The 17,537-nt window shown below is 35.9% G+C and overlaps 1 protein-coding gene across 1 annotated transcript in view; it reads left to right on the top strand.

The window, feature by feature from the left end:
- Positions 1-2,993: 2,993 nt before the first annotated feature.
- Positions 2,994-17,537, top strand: part of CDH13 (cadherin 13) — a gene marked incomplete at its 5' end in the record, with an annotated part of 59,513 nt that continues 44,969 nt past the window's right edge. Inside the window, 2 exons of the mRNA XM_010016241.1 lie at positions 2,994-3,176; positions 4,169-4,422. Of these exons, the coding sequence (XP_010014543.1) occupies positions 2,994-3,176; positions 4,169-4,422 (437 nt within the window). The remainder of the gene's footprint in view (positions 3,177-4,168; positions 4,423-17,537) is intronic.

Raw genomic sequence — 17,537 nt, 5'->3', positions numbered from 1 at the left:
TTTATTTTAGAACACTGAATCAGATTCTTCCAGTTAAGCACTGTGATTTGAGAATATAAACCCTGCATATGGAAATATGATGAGCCTGTCATTATCTTTTCTCTATTTCCAAATCTAAATGTTTATTTTTGTCCTTCCATAGTTTTTCAAACTCCATTCTTTACTTTTGTTTCTGAAAGGGACGCAGTATAAATGTAACAGATTTTTTTAAATACTAGGAAGCCTATTCTTAATATGAAGGTGGCTGAACAAGCAAAAGACTTCACCTTCTAGATAATATACATTATATTTTTCTGGGCCTCTCTACTTCACAGTAGATATTTGTCTTCTGCAATCACAAATCTGTGATTTATGACACATTTCATGTTATAAATTTAGAATTGGCCCATGTGACAACTTCTGCAATTTGATCATTCTGCTTTTTCATCCAGCTTGAACAGATTTTCATCTAATGTTCCAGACAGCTTCAAACACCCTCAATGTTTATACAGTCATTTCTAAATGCAAAGAGTGCTCAGAGTGTACCACTACACTTGGAATTCTTTGGCTTGCCACAGTCTTCACCTGTAGACATTGTCATTTCTTTGATCTGTGAGTGTCACAAGCTCTGCAGTTTTATGCCCTCAGCAAGTCTATGTGCCCTTTCTCTACTACTAACTCACTGCAATTGAGGCTACTGAGAGCCCTTCCTAAACAAGGAGAAGGTAGGAATGTAAAAGAAAGCCTGCTCCAGCTGAGACAACCTTGATGTTTTTTAAACTCATATTCAACATATTTTTTGTACTAGGTGACACATCATGGTAACCTTTTTCATCATGGTGGGGTAAGCATAATAAATCCATCTCACTGGCTTCACAATTATATATCTGAATAAAATAGCCAGATCTTTAAGTAAGTATTTTACCCTAACAGCTCTTACTGATCCCAAAGTGATCCAGGAGTACTGAACACTTCATTGACTCAGACTTGTGGATTAAGGAAAAGGTCTTTCGGAAGGATCAATATGAAATAGGAGCAGATGCACAGGGAAATCTAAGGGTTCTGTTCTTTAGGTTTACATCCCTTGAAGTCTAGTCACCTTTTTACATAGCTGAATAGGAATTATTTGATACTGAACACTTGTGGAAAGTTCTGGCCTTTATGGTTCTGATGTCTTGTTTTGTACATACTCAAGCTGAGACAATATGAAATAACACAAAAATATTAATCAGGCTAATCGCATATTTTCAATTAAAATAAGAGGTGTCCAAGTGTTTTCCAGTGACAACATTTTGCTGAGCAGGAAGGAATACAGTCTTGATAATAATTAATTCCTCTGTTATATACAAGATTCTTAATAGAGGGTTTTCTTTCGATTTGTTTCAACGCAAGCGAGAATAATGTTATATTGTCATTTAGAGTTAATTAAACTGCAAATGAGCATAATGATCTGACTGAAACAAAGCTCAATCTCAACCTGTTATATATTAATGATCAAAATCAAAAGAATCTTTAAATTCTTTATTAAATATACCAAAGAAGATAGAAATAGCCAGTCATTAATGTCATCCTTTTATAACATCAGGCTTGATCCTAGAAAGCTTGAACTGAATGCATGCACTCAAACTATACAGCTATATTGAAAATGGATTTAGAAACATAAGTCAAATCTATTGTAAGAAATGAAAACAAAGATAACTGAACAGAGAGAAAGGCATAGTTTTCTCCTCTGTACTTTACTATATGGAAATCTATTTTGCCAATTATTTGTCCAGATTGTAAAATCTATATATTAATAAAATGTTATTTTCTGGATTTAATATTCTCACAAAATCTGTAGTGTTATGACTTCATGTGGTCTATAAGACAGAGAAAAAGATGTTTAGTCTATTTAGGTCTTAAAGCCACTTGGGTAATTTTTGCCCTAGAGTTGCCACTGACAACATTGCTTTTAAGTAGGTACAGGAAACACTGTGACATTAAAGTCTGTGACATTAAAGTCTGTAATTTTGGAGTTTTGAAAGCTTGATCTCTAAAAATGCTAAGATTTTATAATGTTCTATAATGATACTGCTGGTGTTCAGCACTTCTCAGGACTTGGTATGTTATCATTATAGTTTATCCACCTACAAAACAGGTATTACCACTGATATACAATGCTTTTAACATGTCAGCCTCAAGTACTTGAGAGGTGAGGAGTATTATTAAGTCTGACCCTTAGAACCTCTTCCAATGGTTTGCTTAATGTTTTTCCTACATAAATAAGAATGATGTTATACACTGTTTGTCTGGATAGTAAATTAGAATTTTCTCATAGAGTTTGGCTAGCTGAGTAATACAGAAGTGCAAAAAGATCGTAAAAAATTCTTCCACTGAAAAAAGAAAGTAACACTGACTTTAACTTATGAAGACAGAGTGGTAGAATGAGGTCCAATTATTTTGTAGGTTCTTGGAGAAGCCTCTCCAAAACCAATATGGTAACACATTCTGTAAAAAATGTTTTATATATTGCTAACAGTGTAATGAAAAATTAATGTGTTGTGTATTATGAAATAATAGTCTGAAGTGAAAAATTGGATTATTTGTAAATAATAGTACATTTGAGGGCAAGAATAGGCTGTATTTGTGAGTTTCTGTTCTGCTTAGCTATGTGTATAGCTCCCTTTCTGTTAGCTTATGCATCTATGCAACATTACATATTTTCAGGATTCACTTTTCCAGTAATATGAGTTGAACTGTCATCTTGTGATCAGAATCTTCCAAAGCTTGATTCCTGTCACATTGCTGCTTATCTCCCATCTATTAAATGAACAGTACCTGTAATGTGCTGCCTTATATTTCATGAGTCAGAATGTATTATTTAGAGCCTATAACATTCTGTTTCAGCTAAGGATTACATCTTTCTCCTGTTGTGGTAAATAATTAATGCTGGCTTGGATATCTCATGTGTGCATATGTGGCCATTAATTGAAAACAGTAACAATTTCCTCTATGTTGGTTTTCCTTTTTTCTAGTTTCTAGCTTCGGTAAAGGAGGGAGTCACAGGTGTAATAGTAAACTTAACCGTTCGTGACCAAGATGACCCAGCAACTGGAGCATGGAGAGCTGTCTACACCATTATTAATGGAAATACAGGGCAGAGTTTTGAAATCCATACCAATCCCCAGAATAATGAGGGAATGCTTTCAGTTGTCAAAGTAAGAACCATTTGCTGTTATACTGTATTATTACTGGTAGGTCCACCCATTGGATTTACCGCATAGAAGAACACACAGCAGGGATTAGTTACTCAAAAGCATATAGTGGTCTACCAGCCCTTGTCCAAACAATATGTATAAGCCTTCTTCTGTCACAATAACCTTATTTCTTTAGTCATAAGGACATGCCTATTGCTAACTATGTTGCCATTGTGCTTAAATAACAGCTGGCTTTGCAGTGAGCATCGCCATTAATAGTGAGACAAAATATGTTTGTGACTGAGGGTATGATTAGAATTCAAGGGCCATATATTGCTCTGAGAGAACACAGATGCAAACACCAGGGAAGTAAGGGATGTGGCTTCAGAGCAGGGAGCTGTCTTTGTTCCCTTGTTTCTAAAGCCTTATGAAGAAAAATCGTAATTTATTGCCTGTCTTTGTATGAAGATAATCCTACACCTCACACTTAAAAAAAGAAAAAAATAAAGATGAAAAAAATAAAGATAAAGAAAATTAGCCCTGTTTGCTGCTTTTAACAGAATTTTCTCTGTTTGACTCCACATGAGGCATTTTCAATTCTTAAGACAAATGACATATATTTCCATTGGGGTGTTTTTGATTTCAAGACAGGAGTTGAGAAAAAAGCGTTATGTTATTTAACATATGTAGCTACTGAGTATGACCTGTTTGCTAAATACATATTACATCACAAATGTATGACAATTATTTGTATGAGGGGTGGCAAAATAGTGCATGCTCTTGGATAGAGGGACATCTTCATCTTTCATTAAGTCTATTATGTTCATTACCTTAAATGCACTTTAAAACTACCATTGTGTCTAATGCTAAACTCTGACTAAGTATCAGATGCAAGGAATGCTGTTGTCTTTTTCTGGATAATTCTATCTTCTGAAAGTTTGCAATGGGGTACAAGGAAAAAGTGGTTAGTATTGTCCTTGCACATTGCACTCTGATTTTATTATGTTTTACAGCCTTTAGACTACGAGATTTCAGCATTTCACAGGCTGATGATCAAAGTGGAAAATGAAGACCCACTGATTCCAGACATAGCGTATGGCCCCAGTTCCACAGCAACAGTTCAGATCACTGTTGAGGATGTGAATGAAGGCCCAGTTTTCCACCCAAACCCAATGAGAGTGACAAAACAAGAAAACATTCCTATTGGCAGTAAGGTGTTAACGGTAAATGCCACAGATCCAGACACTTTGCAACATCAGACTATCAGGTGAGTGCAGTACTCTCTAATTTTCATTCATTAGAAAGTGAGCATGTCTTTTGTGCCTAAGAATTTGCCTGCCAGTACAGAATTAAATTAAAGTTGCTGTCCTACACAATAAGAAGTGGCAATTTATCTTTTTTCCTGCAATGAACAGACTCAATATGATGGAAACAAAGCACTGCACTAGACAGGGGGCAGTAGTTTTCTGGGCTATGAGATTACTGCAGTGGAATAATTAAGTAAGTGCCACAAGCAATAGACACAGCTTCGTATACGGTTTCAAAATTACTTTTAACCTGCTTGTTTATTCCTTTTCCTTCATGAGAGCCAGAGAAACATGTAAACATTGAAAATGTGTGTAGAAATAATTATGTTTTATGTATGGTAAAACATACGTAAGTCATTTAGGTCAGTATATGATCATTTATATAACGTCCCTCAGTGAAATAATGACCATCCATCTATGTTCAAGGGCAGAGAAAATATTTCTTGGTGAGACACTGGAGCTTATGGTGTTTCACTGGGAAAGCTAAAACTTGACCTTCAAGTGGTGCCATCCATCTACTCTGGTCATTTAGTTTTTAGATTTGTTGAAAAATGAAAGATAAACCACTTTCTTCTCTAATATTAAATTAACTTTCCAGACAGCTTTTCTCAGAATTCGAGAGTTTGCAGATACATCTATGTTTAATTTTTCATTCTTCCTTGTGAGTCTAATTTCCCCTAGATATAAATGTATATAAAAAGGTATAAGTAAGAATGATTTCAAAGCTTTACCTGAACTTTGTGCACTGTCAATCTATATCATAGATCTTGATTTCTTTACTAACCCAGAGTTATTTAACACTGATTGTGCACTTCTTAAAGAAGATTCGACATATGTTCTACAAAAAAAAGCAAGTTTCTGATCTTGAAGATGTTCTGTGTCAGTAACAAATGTTGGTAAACATGCCATTACAAAAGACCTCACTGACAGCCTTGGATTCGAATGATGAGGTGAATTTAAGCAAGCAAGTGTGCTCATCTCCAAGAAAAGAGGGAAAAGCAAGGCAGATAATTATAAATTTCAGTTCTGTGCATCACCTCCAAAATACCTCCGCAACATTACTCAGAACCCAGCTTGTGTAGAGGAAAGATATTTAATCTCTTTGGGATTGGGACTGAGTTTAAGGATCATAGGACAATAGAATAGTTAAGGTTGGAAAGGACCTTAAGATCATCTAGTTCCAACCCCTCTGCCATGGGCAGGGAAAGCACGCATATTAAGAAGCATACATATTGAAGTTGTCCACAACTTTATTTTCATGGGAGACAAGAGAAGCTCTATTAATGAATGTAATAGTTGATTTTATGATGCTGAAAGAGAAAAGCCAAGAAAATATAATGATTAGGTTATCAAAGACAACAATCTAGAAACTGTTATCTGAATTTTTCCCCTTGACCTACTGATTTTGCTGAATTTCTTCTAATTGAATTGATACTGAAATCATAGAACATACCAATGAGTTAATGAAAACTCTGTTGGCTTTGAGTGTTGTGTGTAACTGGTTAAGTAACATAAACACTTTTTGCAGTCCACCACATCTCACAGCTGGCTGCAAAGGAACTCTCAGATCTTGACTATAACCAGCTCATAATCTAAACTTCTGGTACAGAAGTTTTTCTGTACCAGCACGGCCAAATCCTGGAAGGTTTTTAGCCAGAAGTAAGATTTTTATTTTCTTACCCTGCACATGTAGAAAAGAAGAGCAGAAATAACCTAGATTAGGTTGAGAATAAAGCATGATCATATACGGAAATGCAAATATGTAAATGCAAGTGGCTGTAGAAGAGGAAAATAATTCAAATGTAACGGGAATCTGGGAAATGGGTAGAATGATTCAGGAAAGGCTAACTTGGCTGCCTGTATGTCCTTTTGTTAAAATAACAGGAAAACATAAACCGTCATTTTTAAAAGATGCTTTTAACCTTGACAAGTATTATTGAAACACAGAGCTACTAGCAGTGAAAATGGAAGCCTGTAGTATACCAGAATAGGCAGGTGTGTGGTTAAAGTCTGGGCTTAGGTCCAGGGCTTCTATAGAAAATGCATACAAGACGACATGGTTCTCAGACTATGCTGCTATAAATTATATCATCAGAATCACTGGTATAATGCTACTGGTAAAAGAAAGGACAAGCAAGCACAATACGTACTTTTAAATGAGATATTACACTAAATATTGATGACCACGAACAAGCAATGTTTTATATCTTCAAGGAGCAAAAAATACCAGATTTGTATTGTGTGTACTGGGTGAACAATGTACACCAACCCCAACAAAGTATATATCTGTCTAAAATGTGCAGACAGATACAAACCAAAGAACAACAGAGAATTAGTAATCTGTTTTTTTCTTTCAAACTGTAACAACTGAGCTATGTCTAACCACAGGGATATTTTTAGTTAGTTTTCTATATAAAGCTTGTAGGAGGGGCTGATGATTATTTGTAATCAGCAAATTTAGTTACTCTACTAGATAAAACATGATAAATGCATTACAAGAACCATGAATAGTGCATAGTGCCGTTGTCCACATCTAGATTGAATTTATTGTTTGAACATTGCATATCTGAATCAGATTCAAATTACTTATCTCTTTGAAAAGCATGGCTTACTTTGTAAAAAATTCCAGAAGACAGCTGTACTTTTGAAGCAATTTTCTTTCTTATTCTTCAGTTTAAAGTGTTTTTGCAGACTGTGAGAGGATTTCATTTAAAAGCTCAAACACACTGGCAAAAATGTATTACACTGAAAAAAATAGGACTATGATATTTGTAAGACTCAAAAGCACGTACCTTGAGCTCTAGCTATTTGTCTGCATACAATTAGCAGTGAACTTTCGTGATGTCAGCTTTTCTCTGATCTACTGATGTTAACATTTCAAAGAAACTCCAGGTAGAGGTAGGCACATCATTCTGGAGACAAGAAACACATGCTCATTTTGGCCAGCTAAATAATGTAAGCATCAAGTTTAATCTTACATTTAACAGGTATACTCTAAACACTCTAAATATAATCTAAATTATACCTGTTTAAAATTAGACTTTGACTTTCACAACTATACTCACCTCTAAGACTTCCTATGAAAAGTCTGCAATAAGTACAGTGTGTTATGGGTTATGCATGCTGTAGAAAGGAAGCAACAGACTGAACCAGTGGTTTATTCTGAATACATGGCTTTGGGTGGAAAATATTGTGTGTTCCACTATGATCATTCCCAGAAAGAACAGGAACCTGTTCAAGTTGGATAACATTTCTTAGATTCATTAGCCTATTTTTTTTTTTTTTTGAAGTGTTTAATTCCCTCTACTGTTTCCAACTTTTTTAGAATAAAAAAATGAAAGAAATCCAGCAGGCCCCATTTTAATTATAACCCAACAATTTATTAATAGAACAGTAATGAAGTTTCTGAAATTTGATTTCTTAATTAGGGATCATTGTTATTTTTGTGCCAGATTTAAGAGTTTAATTTTGGGTGCTTCTTCCCAACCTCTGAAATTTTAATCAGAAGTTTCAAATGTACATGTCAATGAGAAGTTAAAGGCTAAATTTAATAACATTTTCTACCTTGGGAAATTAAAAGAAGTAACTCACTTTCTGAAATCCATTATTAACAGTAGATCTTAATTAAACACAGTTATGGTCCTCAATATTTGTCTGTGAGATTGGTTTCAGTATTTTTTCTGTTTCTTAATTTAACAAGTCCAAAATATTACATCATTGGACTTTTAACTATGTGTAAATAAGTTGTTTACTGCAATGTATTTGTAATTTTTAATTAAAGCAATGCTGTTCTCTAGTTTCATGCTTTATCATGGCAATATATTTTTATTACCTACTGTGCCCTTGGATTTTAAATTATTTATGTGAATCTATTATTGTGGTATTTATTCTTGGCAAGCAATGTGACTCAATGCTTCAGAAATACCTTCACAAGAAAAGTTTATTGTAATTCTAAAGTATATTTAATTCATTCGGTAGAATTAAAATGCAATATTTGAAGCTAGAGAACTCAGAAATAGAACCTAAACTGCAGTGGGTTTCATAGGAGTATGAAAGACTGCCAAAAATATCTGAATCAATATTTGTAAGTAATATATATATTTGTGTATATGTGTAATTTTTATATTTGCACCAGAATCCATCAGACCACATGTAGTATAAGTGACTTCTGGAAACATAGGTACATTGTCTTAGTGGCGAAGTCTCAACTGTAGAAATTTGAAAGCCAATATTTTGCTTGGAAGTTGGTATCCTTTTATTTGCTTCTGGTCTTCTTATATTACCTTATCATTAATTCAGTGGAACTACAGAAATATGAAAACAGTAAATTTCCAATTGTTTCAGATTAGTCATTTGAGATTAGAAAAGTCTGTGACAGATTCAGCTACCCAGCTGCCTGCTAACCCATAGCCCGGACATTTGGCTGCTGTAGCACTGCTGTTGGACTGGCTGTGTGCTTGATAGCTCTGCTAGCCTGGAAATGGGAGCAAAGTCATACTTATTGCAATCATTTCCAAATAACAACTACTGGTCTATCTGAAAGGGGGATAGGCTTTCTTTCTTTTTACATGAAGAGCATTTTTCTATACTGCAAAATAAGTGTATATATTAATGAATCTTCATCCTTGAACATCAGACCAAGAGGATGATATGGCTCAACCTTACACAATTGAAAGTGATCATGTCTGTTTATTTACTCTTTCACCAAGAGCCACTGGACAGTGGACTTGCCATTGACTTTGGGAATAGAAACTTTTACTGCTGGGCCACCTTTTGTTTTAGATTACATCATCATAACTTTGGGGTGGGTGCCTATGGAGTTGGTGGAAGCCAGCGGAAATGTTCTAAACTCCTGTTGGTGGCAACCATGAACTGCATGCTCTCTGTCAAAAAAATGCCTAAAATTTTGTGAAATAGTGCTGAAACTACACTGAAGGGGGATTTATAGTGCATTGGGCCTCTTCCAAATCTTAAATACCCAAGAAAACTAAGGAGAATTCAACTGAAAAGACAAGTTTACTTGTATTACTTCCCATTGCTGTCTATCATCACCGTTATATGTAATAAATATATAAGCCATAAATTGCAAAGACAATTCAAAAGGCCTTTTTCTTGTAGCTTGCTAGGATTTTTTCAGAGATCCCAAACAATCTCTGAAAAAGGATGAGGCTTCAAACCACAATTCTGACAAACACTTAAGGGATCAATTTTGCATACTGTGTTGCACATCAAGCCTTTTTAAAGCACTTTTGTTGCAGGTGGAGGCCAATAAACTTGCTTTTTGAGATACATTACAATCACTTACAGAAGTGCTATATAATGAGGTGGAAGTTTAAGAGTGAATGCTGAAGATGTAACACACTTAGTCATTGTTAAATATGTCTTTTAGAATCTAAAGGACTTGGCTTTGACTCCTAACAATGGGAGATTTGTTTTCCTTGTGCAGACAAAAGAATAGTTCTATTGTTATAAATGATTGGCTGAGCCATGCTGTCAGCATGCAGCACAGAAGTTTTTCACTGTTAGACCCAAGAGCATCTCAAGTTAGCGCTGCAGTTTTATTTATGTTCTGCCTGAACCTAGCCACTGGTAATTTGCAGTCTAGATCTGAAGTTACTGTATACTGGACAATGTACATTGTTTTTCTTTTCCTTTCTCTAAGTTAGACAGAAAGCCAGGTAGAGAGGGAATCTGCTTGAATCTGCTTTTCTGTCTTTCCTGCAAAATTGTGAAATACAGAAATGTTAACTCTAGAGAGCTGCACGTATTGGGGTATCCAGCAAGCTATGCCAGAAGAGGAAAGACTTAATCACTTCTAAAAGAAAGAGTTTGGCCAATACCCTCATGCTACAAAACTACTACCTGTAATGGCAGGTACTCACTAATCCACTGTTAGCTCAACCGTATTCTACACAACAGTCTTTATACTGAAACTGTTTCTTGAATATGTTAATACTATTTATGTAGATAATCACTGTGATATATTTATGTAACTTTCATGATACTAATAACTGAAGAAAAAAAAATGAAAAAAGACATTGTCTTTTTTGTTGTTGTTGTTGTTGTTTGACCAAACTGACTTCCACTTTTTTTTTACCGAATGAAGTAAAAAGCTCCTTTTTCCCCTTACAGCAAACTCTCTTGGCCTACAGCATGGTGAGAAAGAAGCAAAACTGTTTCTAGAGTACTAGTATACCTCCTTTATTTTCCTCTTATACACCCGACCACATTGATGGAGCTCTGGAAGGGTGATAATGGCTTAAGAGTAAAATCAGGCCTCATTTTTCCTGTTCAGAAGATGATTTGTAGCTGGCCAGCACTGTGCAGATATATCACTGAGTCTGAAATAGTGTGGAGGAAGCAGCTGGTTAAAAAAAAGAAATCTCTGGTGGGAACTATTGAGGTGAAACTGAAGAGAACAAATGACCAGAATAAAATCCCAGTGCCAATAGGATTAAAACTTCTGCCAAATCTGGAAGCCAGGTCCTATAAAAGCTATGAGCAGCGTCTAACACTGACCATTCAAGAAAGCCACTTCCAACTCTGTCATCTTCAATATTGGAGCTATACTATTACAAGACCTTCTTTTCCTCAGAGTAGTGAATGGATGTTGACAGTCTGCTTCTCAAAGTCTGTTATTCGGTCCTTGTAGGCATTCCCTGTGTTGCTTAATTTACAACCAACCTGCCAGCACCTCCCCTTCAGCACCTTGGAGAGTCCCCAGGAGTCTTAAATTCCTCAGTTGCTCCTAGTGTTTCTCCTAGTGTTTCTCTCTAAGTCTCCCCTGTTGTTTCTTTTTGTCCTCTTACTGATATTCTCTGCCTATATGTTGGGCAGAGGTCAGGTCTCTCGTCTCTTTGTCTGCTTTTGTATATCTTAACTTTCACTGCTTAAGGACAATCCCAGCCAACCAGTTGGTTCAGAGCTTTGGATATTGTATTTTGCCTTGCACAGAGGTGGGGAAACTCCCATACTTACTTTGTCTTGTCTATGCTAACATCTTGTCTTACTGCTTGGTTCTTCCTAGCAGTTGCCATGTTGCTGTAACACCCGTTTTTCTCTCACTCTGTGCAGCAGAAAAGGAGGCAGAGCAGACAGCAAATTTTCATCCAGACTGAATGAAGCAGTTCACCTGAAGAACACTGTCTCTTTCCTGAGGAAAAAAAAGATATAAATCCTTCTCTCTTGATTAGTCACCAAAATAGTGTCTGAATTAAGTTATTAAAGACTACCTAAAGTAGGGGTCCCAGGAATTCTCAATCCATTGATTCATAGTTTTGCAGGAAATGCAGCTGCCTGAAGCCAGACTTTATCACTTCTGACAATACTTGTCAGAAGATCATATTCCTAAAATTTTCCATCTGCTCTACTCTGTTGGCATAAATCATACTTAATACGTTGATATTAAAGCTATAGATGATAGAATTGAGAACCTGTGTTTCCATGTAATGAAATAAGTCATAGAAACAAATTTTAACTTCCCTTGATAGTACCTTAAGAATCCCAAATTCTTGATTAATAAGGATGAATGTAACATTTAAGGGGAGTTTAATTAGACTCTCTGTCTTTATCCTGCATAACAATATTATGCCACATTATGATTTCAACCATGTCACCACACAGAATGAATGGCTGTGAACTGTGAAATTACAGGGCACATTTTTCATGTCATTGACTAAATGATATTGCAGATCTTCTTGAGAAATATAACAATAGGATAGATCAGTCACAAGTTATGCTTGCAGTGGAAGTCAGATCTTGACAATAACTCACTTTGTCATTACTGTTCTCTTCTAGTTTCAGAAAAGGCAGGATTTTTGCCTCTGGAAGAAGTGAAGTATCTTGATTATAATAAGTTAGCTATCAAGTCTGAGGAGGCAAGTTGACAGGGAAGGGGGTGGCATGAATTTCTGTTAATATTTCAAAGCCGTAGAATTCTTGAGTTCCACTCAGCTAAGTTAAATGCTGTGTATGTGTCTATGTAGTTATAATTCTTGGTGGTGCTTTGACAGTAACTTGTTTGGACTGGTAGTACGTAAGATTGCAGTTCCAGTGACCAGTTTTATTTTATATGAAGTCTAAACCTGGAAAACCAAGCACTAAAATCAAAGATTTCTGGGAAAACTAATGTGTCTGGGCCAGAATCCTGTCCTCAAGTGGAAGTACATAATTAAGCCATACTTGGTCTTCTTGTGGATTTCAGCGCTTCTGTCTTTAAAGCAGGAAGAGATCTCAGATGGGCCAGAGCAGGTGTTCTTTGGCATTCATGTGCTGATTGGAAAGGGGAAATACTGTAAGTCCTTCATAGCTTTTTGCCCTGTTAGGAAGATATGAGTTGTTAATGTTACAGCTGTATTTCATTGATTTGTCACCTGCAGAACAAGGGCAGAATAAACCATGGATACACTCAGTTCACTGGCAAAATTCCCACTGATTCTGGGTGTAGGATTTAATCTCAGAGTGGAAACTTTCCCAAATGCACAGAAATTATATTATATGATTAGAGCGACTGCTCAAATGCAAGACATCCCTAGTCTGTGCATTTCAAGACATAATGAACCCCGTATTCTTTCAAACTCACAGACGGTTATTCTTGGAGTGGAATTTAAGTTCAGTGAGTGAAATTCAAGCTCAGTGAAGAAATTGTCAGAAGGTTTAAGCACTCAATTTTACTAAATGGAGCTCTGCAATGTTACTGTAATAGGAAAAAGTCTTGTGGAGTTCAATTGAATTTCTTTTTATTAACTTAGTAATAAGGATGCCAATTTCTGTAAAATAGTTTCTGAGTAAGAGTGGAATTATGCACTTTGTTAAGCAGCAGTAAGCCTGTAGATTCATTCTTGGTTCAAATGTGAATTGCTAGGAACTGACTATCTAATTTTGTGACGATTATGCTCTAGGTAAATATGCATGCCTTCTCTAAATAGAGCTAGATAATTATTATCCATGTGATCCCCTGGGGCAGCTCCATTTGGGTAGTACTTAGCATAGTATTGCCTTGGAGATTCCAACCTGTCTCACCCAGATTTCACTGCGTAGTCCAAGCCCTAGAGAATTTTTACACTTTTACCTATTTTAATGGGCCTGTCAGGGTAATGTTTCCTCTTTTTCCTTTCAAATGGGAAATTTCCAATAGAATTTTACCTGCCTAAAGCCCAGCCTTTCTGGAGATGCAGCCCTAGTCATTGGTAGCATTTTATACATAAAAAACATGTGCAGCCACAGAGTTTATCTGATAATGCTTCAGGGCTAAACCAAGAAATTTGTGTATTAGTAGAACACAAGATTTGCAGCTTCAAAATAGAGCAGTCAAAAGTTGCTTATGGGCCTGGAATTTTCGAAGGTATTAACCAGTGTTTAACACACATTTTAATAGAGAAAGAAAACATCACTGTCTCAGGTTTGCATATCTCCGTGTCAGCTGTTAATTCAGTTTGACTCATGGAAACTGTTTCAGAGTTTAGGTTTTTAAGTACAAGTAAAGAAAAAAAGAAGAAAAAGCTCACAATAACTTTAATCACTGAATAACTGCAGCCCTTTCAACACATCTTTCTTTGTGGTATTAGGTGAGTTTTTTCATTTTAGCTTCTATCATTTCGGGAAAAATAGCAGATACTTTTAAAAGTCTCAAGGCTTCCATTTTTTGTTTGTTAAGTTGAAACATTAAAATTCTTCCCACAATAATGCTATGGACATGCACTAAAGGCAGAGGGCAAAACATTTGGATCCCTAATGACAAGGGAAAAGTGCATGAGAAGTTTAACTCTTGAACACCCATTCCAGGGTTAAATAGCATGAAGTAACTAAGACATAATAAGACCTTAGGAGAGGATTAAATAACCTTTGATTTACAGACCCCTATATATTGTGTGCACTGGATGCAAAAGATAATAAGCAGAAAATAAAACTGTATGTGACCAAACAGTGGAAGACTGTTTTGCCTTATTGGTACCACACTGCAGTTAAGCAACACCTTGATATAAAATTCATCAACAACAGTCAGTGTGGTATATTAAGGTTAAACAAAAAACTGTAAATCTCTATTTCCTGTCTTTTAAGTACTTAATCATGTAACACCCAATGAAAGCTCTTTTTGCGTCATAAACAAATACTTGCATGGAGCTTTTTCCTCTAATTTCTTCACATTTTCCGTCACTGGCCAGCAGATTTCTTAAATGACACAGATTCATCATGTTGCTTAATGTACATCTGAAATGGGCTTGGCTATTATGATGATGAACATGATATAAAAATTGTGCTGTATAATTTATTGTAGGCAGTATATCAGAACAAGCATTCAGATGTACACCGCATACTTTCCCTAACAAGAAAGGTATTTTCTAATCTCCAGAGGAGTATTACCTAGAAATGTTCAGCATGAACTCACCTTTTAGTAAATAAATGATAATTTCTCCTGCAAAGAATATCATTTAGTTTTCTATTTCTTTGAAAAGACACAAGGGGTTTTTCATGGGTTGTATGTTACAGGTTGAAACATACATATAAAATGGCCATTTCCTCAATCTGGCTATACCTTGTGACATGTTTTTCAGAATATCTAGCAGAACTTAATTTCTGCCAGTATTCTGGGTTAATAGTCATATGTACAGGACCAAATTTGTTTTGCAGTAACATGACTTAGACAAGGGTTACAATGATTATCCCTGAAGTGAATGTAACTGAGTGTGAAATCTGACTTTCAGTGGTTTTGTTCAACAAGTGAAAACTGGTACTTCATTTTTCTAACAGCCCTTGAATGCACAGGCAGCAAGTGGGGAGCAGGGTCAGGGGCTGGAATTCAGTGTAGCAACCTATAACACATGTAATGACCTGGACTTGGTAGCATTATAAATAAAACCACATGGTTATACACAGTCTTGGAAAGTGATAAGGGCCAGACAGGTGAGACGGAAATCCATGGCTTTAAAAGTTCATTTGGACAGCTTGAATGCCTGAGAATCTGATTCACAGAGATTAGAAAAGGTAAATTGCACTTCCCTTTTTATCTGTCATGGTCATTAAAGATAGATAGTGCATTAGGCAAAGAAAAGAAATTCGCCTAAGATAAAAGAAAATATGTAACATGATATCCCACATTGCTCCAACATTTAGGACAGAAAGTGGCTGCATGTTTTTTGTATGGTTGGGTGTACTCAGTCAAATAAGCTTCAGGAGATTGCCTATTATTACAAAAAGAATAAAAGAGAATTAATTAAGTTTCTTCTGTGAGAACTGCACCCATGAAGTGCATAATGTATTCAAAATCAGCTGGAAAAAAATGAAAACTTAATTTGTATTATTATTAGCAAGGAATGAAAGTTCCTTTTTCTTCACATTATTGGATTGGATGGTAGTTTGATTTTTTTCTTTAATATTACATTCTTATTACCATAATGCTACTGAATTTCTCACCCTTTCCTTCTTTGTTATGTTATGCTATAAGACTGGAAAGTGTTTTTACGTGGTAGGTATTAACTACTTTGGGTTACATGAGTATACAAAAGCATCAGACAGTCTATTTTCCTACTGCAAATTGTTATTTTTAAACAGAGCAAAACTAAAGAACTGAAAGGAAAAAAACTTAATTGCTGCAATAATAATACCAGATGATACTTTTTATGGAATTAGTTGAGTTTTATTTGTGTGGAAACAAAGTTATTAATTTTCTGGCTCTTCACTAATTTTTAAAGCCCTTTGAGAATTTCCAGTTCTTCTGGACAAAGTCAGCCCATTAATCAAACGTTAGACAGCCTTGCATGTATGCTTCACATAGACATTGATATGAAATCATCATGTTCATGTGTTGTAATATGCAACTGAAAATAAGGATATGGTTTTTTACTAGGACATCAGTTTAACACAAGTTATACCTAAGTGCCTCTATATTTTCCAAATGTAATACCTACACAGTGTAATTTTCACAATACCTGTGTGAATTTCCTTTAGAAATCCTTCTTGGACAAAATTATTTGCAGGTGAGTGTGTGTATAAAACATTTTTCATGAAGAAAGACTAGGAATTTAGAAGAGATATAGGAAAATGTAGGCTTCTAAAAAAAAAAATAAAATAGAAGTCTCATTTAAAACCTCCACATCCTCATTTCCTGCTTTTGCACTGACCTTTAGAGAATTCAACTTTCATGATAGACGCTTGGTAAATTACATAGGCAACAAGGAGCTGGTTGGCATCCGACTGTGACCAAAATCATTCTGTTTTGATTCTGCTTCATTCTGAAATATTTTGACTGGGTTTGGAACTCCACATATCTCCTCCTTAAAGGTAGCATTGGAGGAAGCCCAAATGAAGGGTTTGAGCCAGGAAAAGCCTTTCATCCTACATCTTCTCTTGTCAGTGCCATGTACCAGGAGGAACTGGAATTTCCAGCACACTGTTTTTGCTTCTGTCAAGCTCCCTGCCTCAGGGAGGTGGAAGCAGGCATTTTGTTAGGTTAGAACTGACATCGATGTCATGATGGAAACAGAAGACGTGCAGATGTGGGTGTGCTTGGGCCAGTGTAATGGGATGTGCAGGTGGTTCAATGAGAGACCATGGGCTGCAGCACCACCAGCAACATGTGGCTGTGGGATCGCAGGAGAGGCTCAGCGGCCATGCTGCAAAGTGCTGCAGGCTCACACAGCTCTCCCTGTTGACCAAATCCTCTCCAAAATATGTCAGAAATAAATTCAGTTGTTATTGTGAACTGGGAACATGAAATATACTTCTGGGAATCTGAGCCGCATTCAGCAAAGGCTACAAATAATGGTTCAGGCAGTGCTCTAATGTGAGAAAAAAAAAGATTTAAGCCATTTTTTTTATCCTGGATCAGGTTCAGATCTGTTCCCAAAATCAGTGTTTTCCTTTCATTTTGAAATCTGATGTGAATATTTGCCACTCAAGATTATACCTGCCAAATACATGAAAATACTCTCTTATAATCACAGGATTAACAACCAATATCTTCCCAAAATAAGTTTCTGGAGAGGGAAACCTGCACCAGCTGCATGTTTTATACTAACTGTCACATACATGTAGTTTAAACAGAGTCGGGGCGACAGTGCTGTGTGCTTGATGGAGA

The sequence above is a fragment of the Nestor notabilis genome, unplaced genomic scaffold (genome assembly GCF_000696875.1).
Source record: "Nestor notabilis isolate BGI_N333 unplaced genomic scaffold, ASM69687v1 scaffold16070, whole genome shotgun sequence".
In the NCBI taxonomy this organism is placed as follows: Eukaryota; Metazoa; Chordata; class Aves; order Psittaciformes; family Psittacidae; genus Nestor; species Nestor notabilis.
Note: the sequence above shows the minus strand (reverse complement) of the source record. Positions and strands in the feature narration are given on the sequence as shown.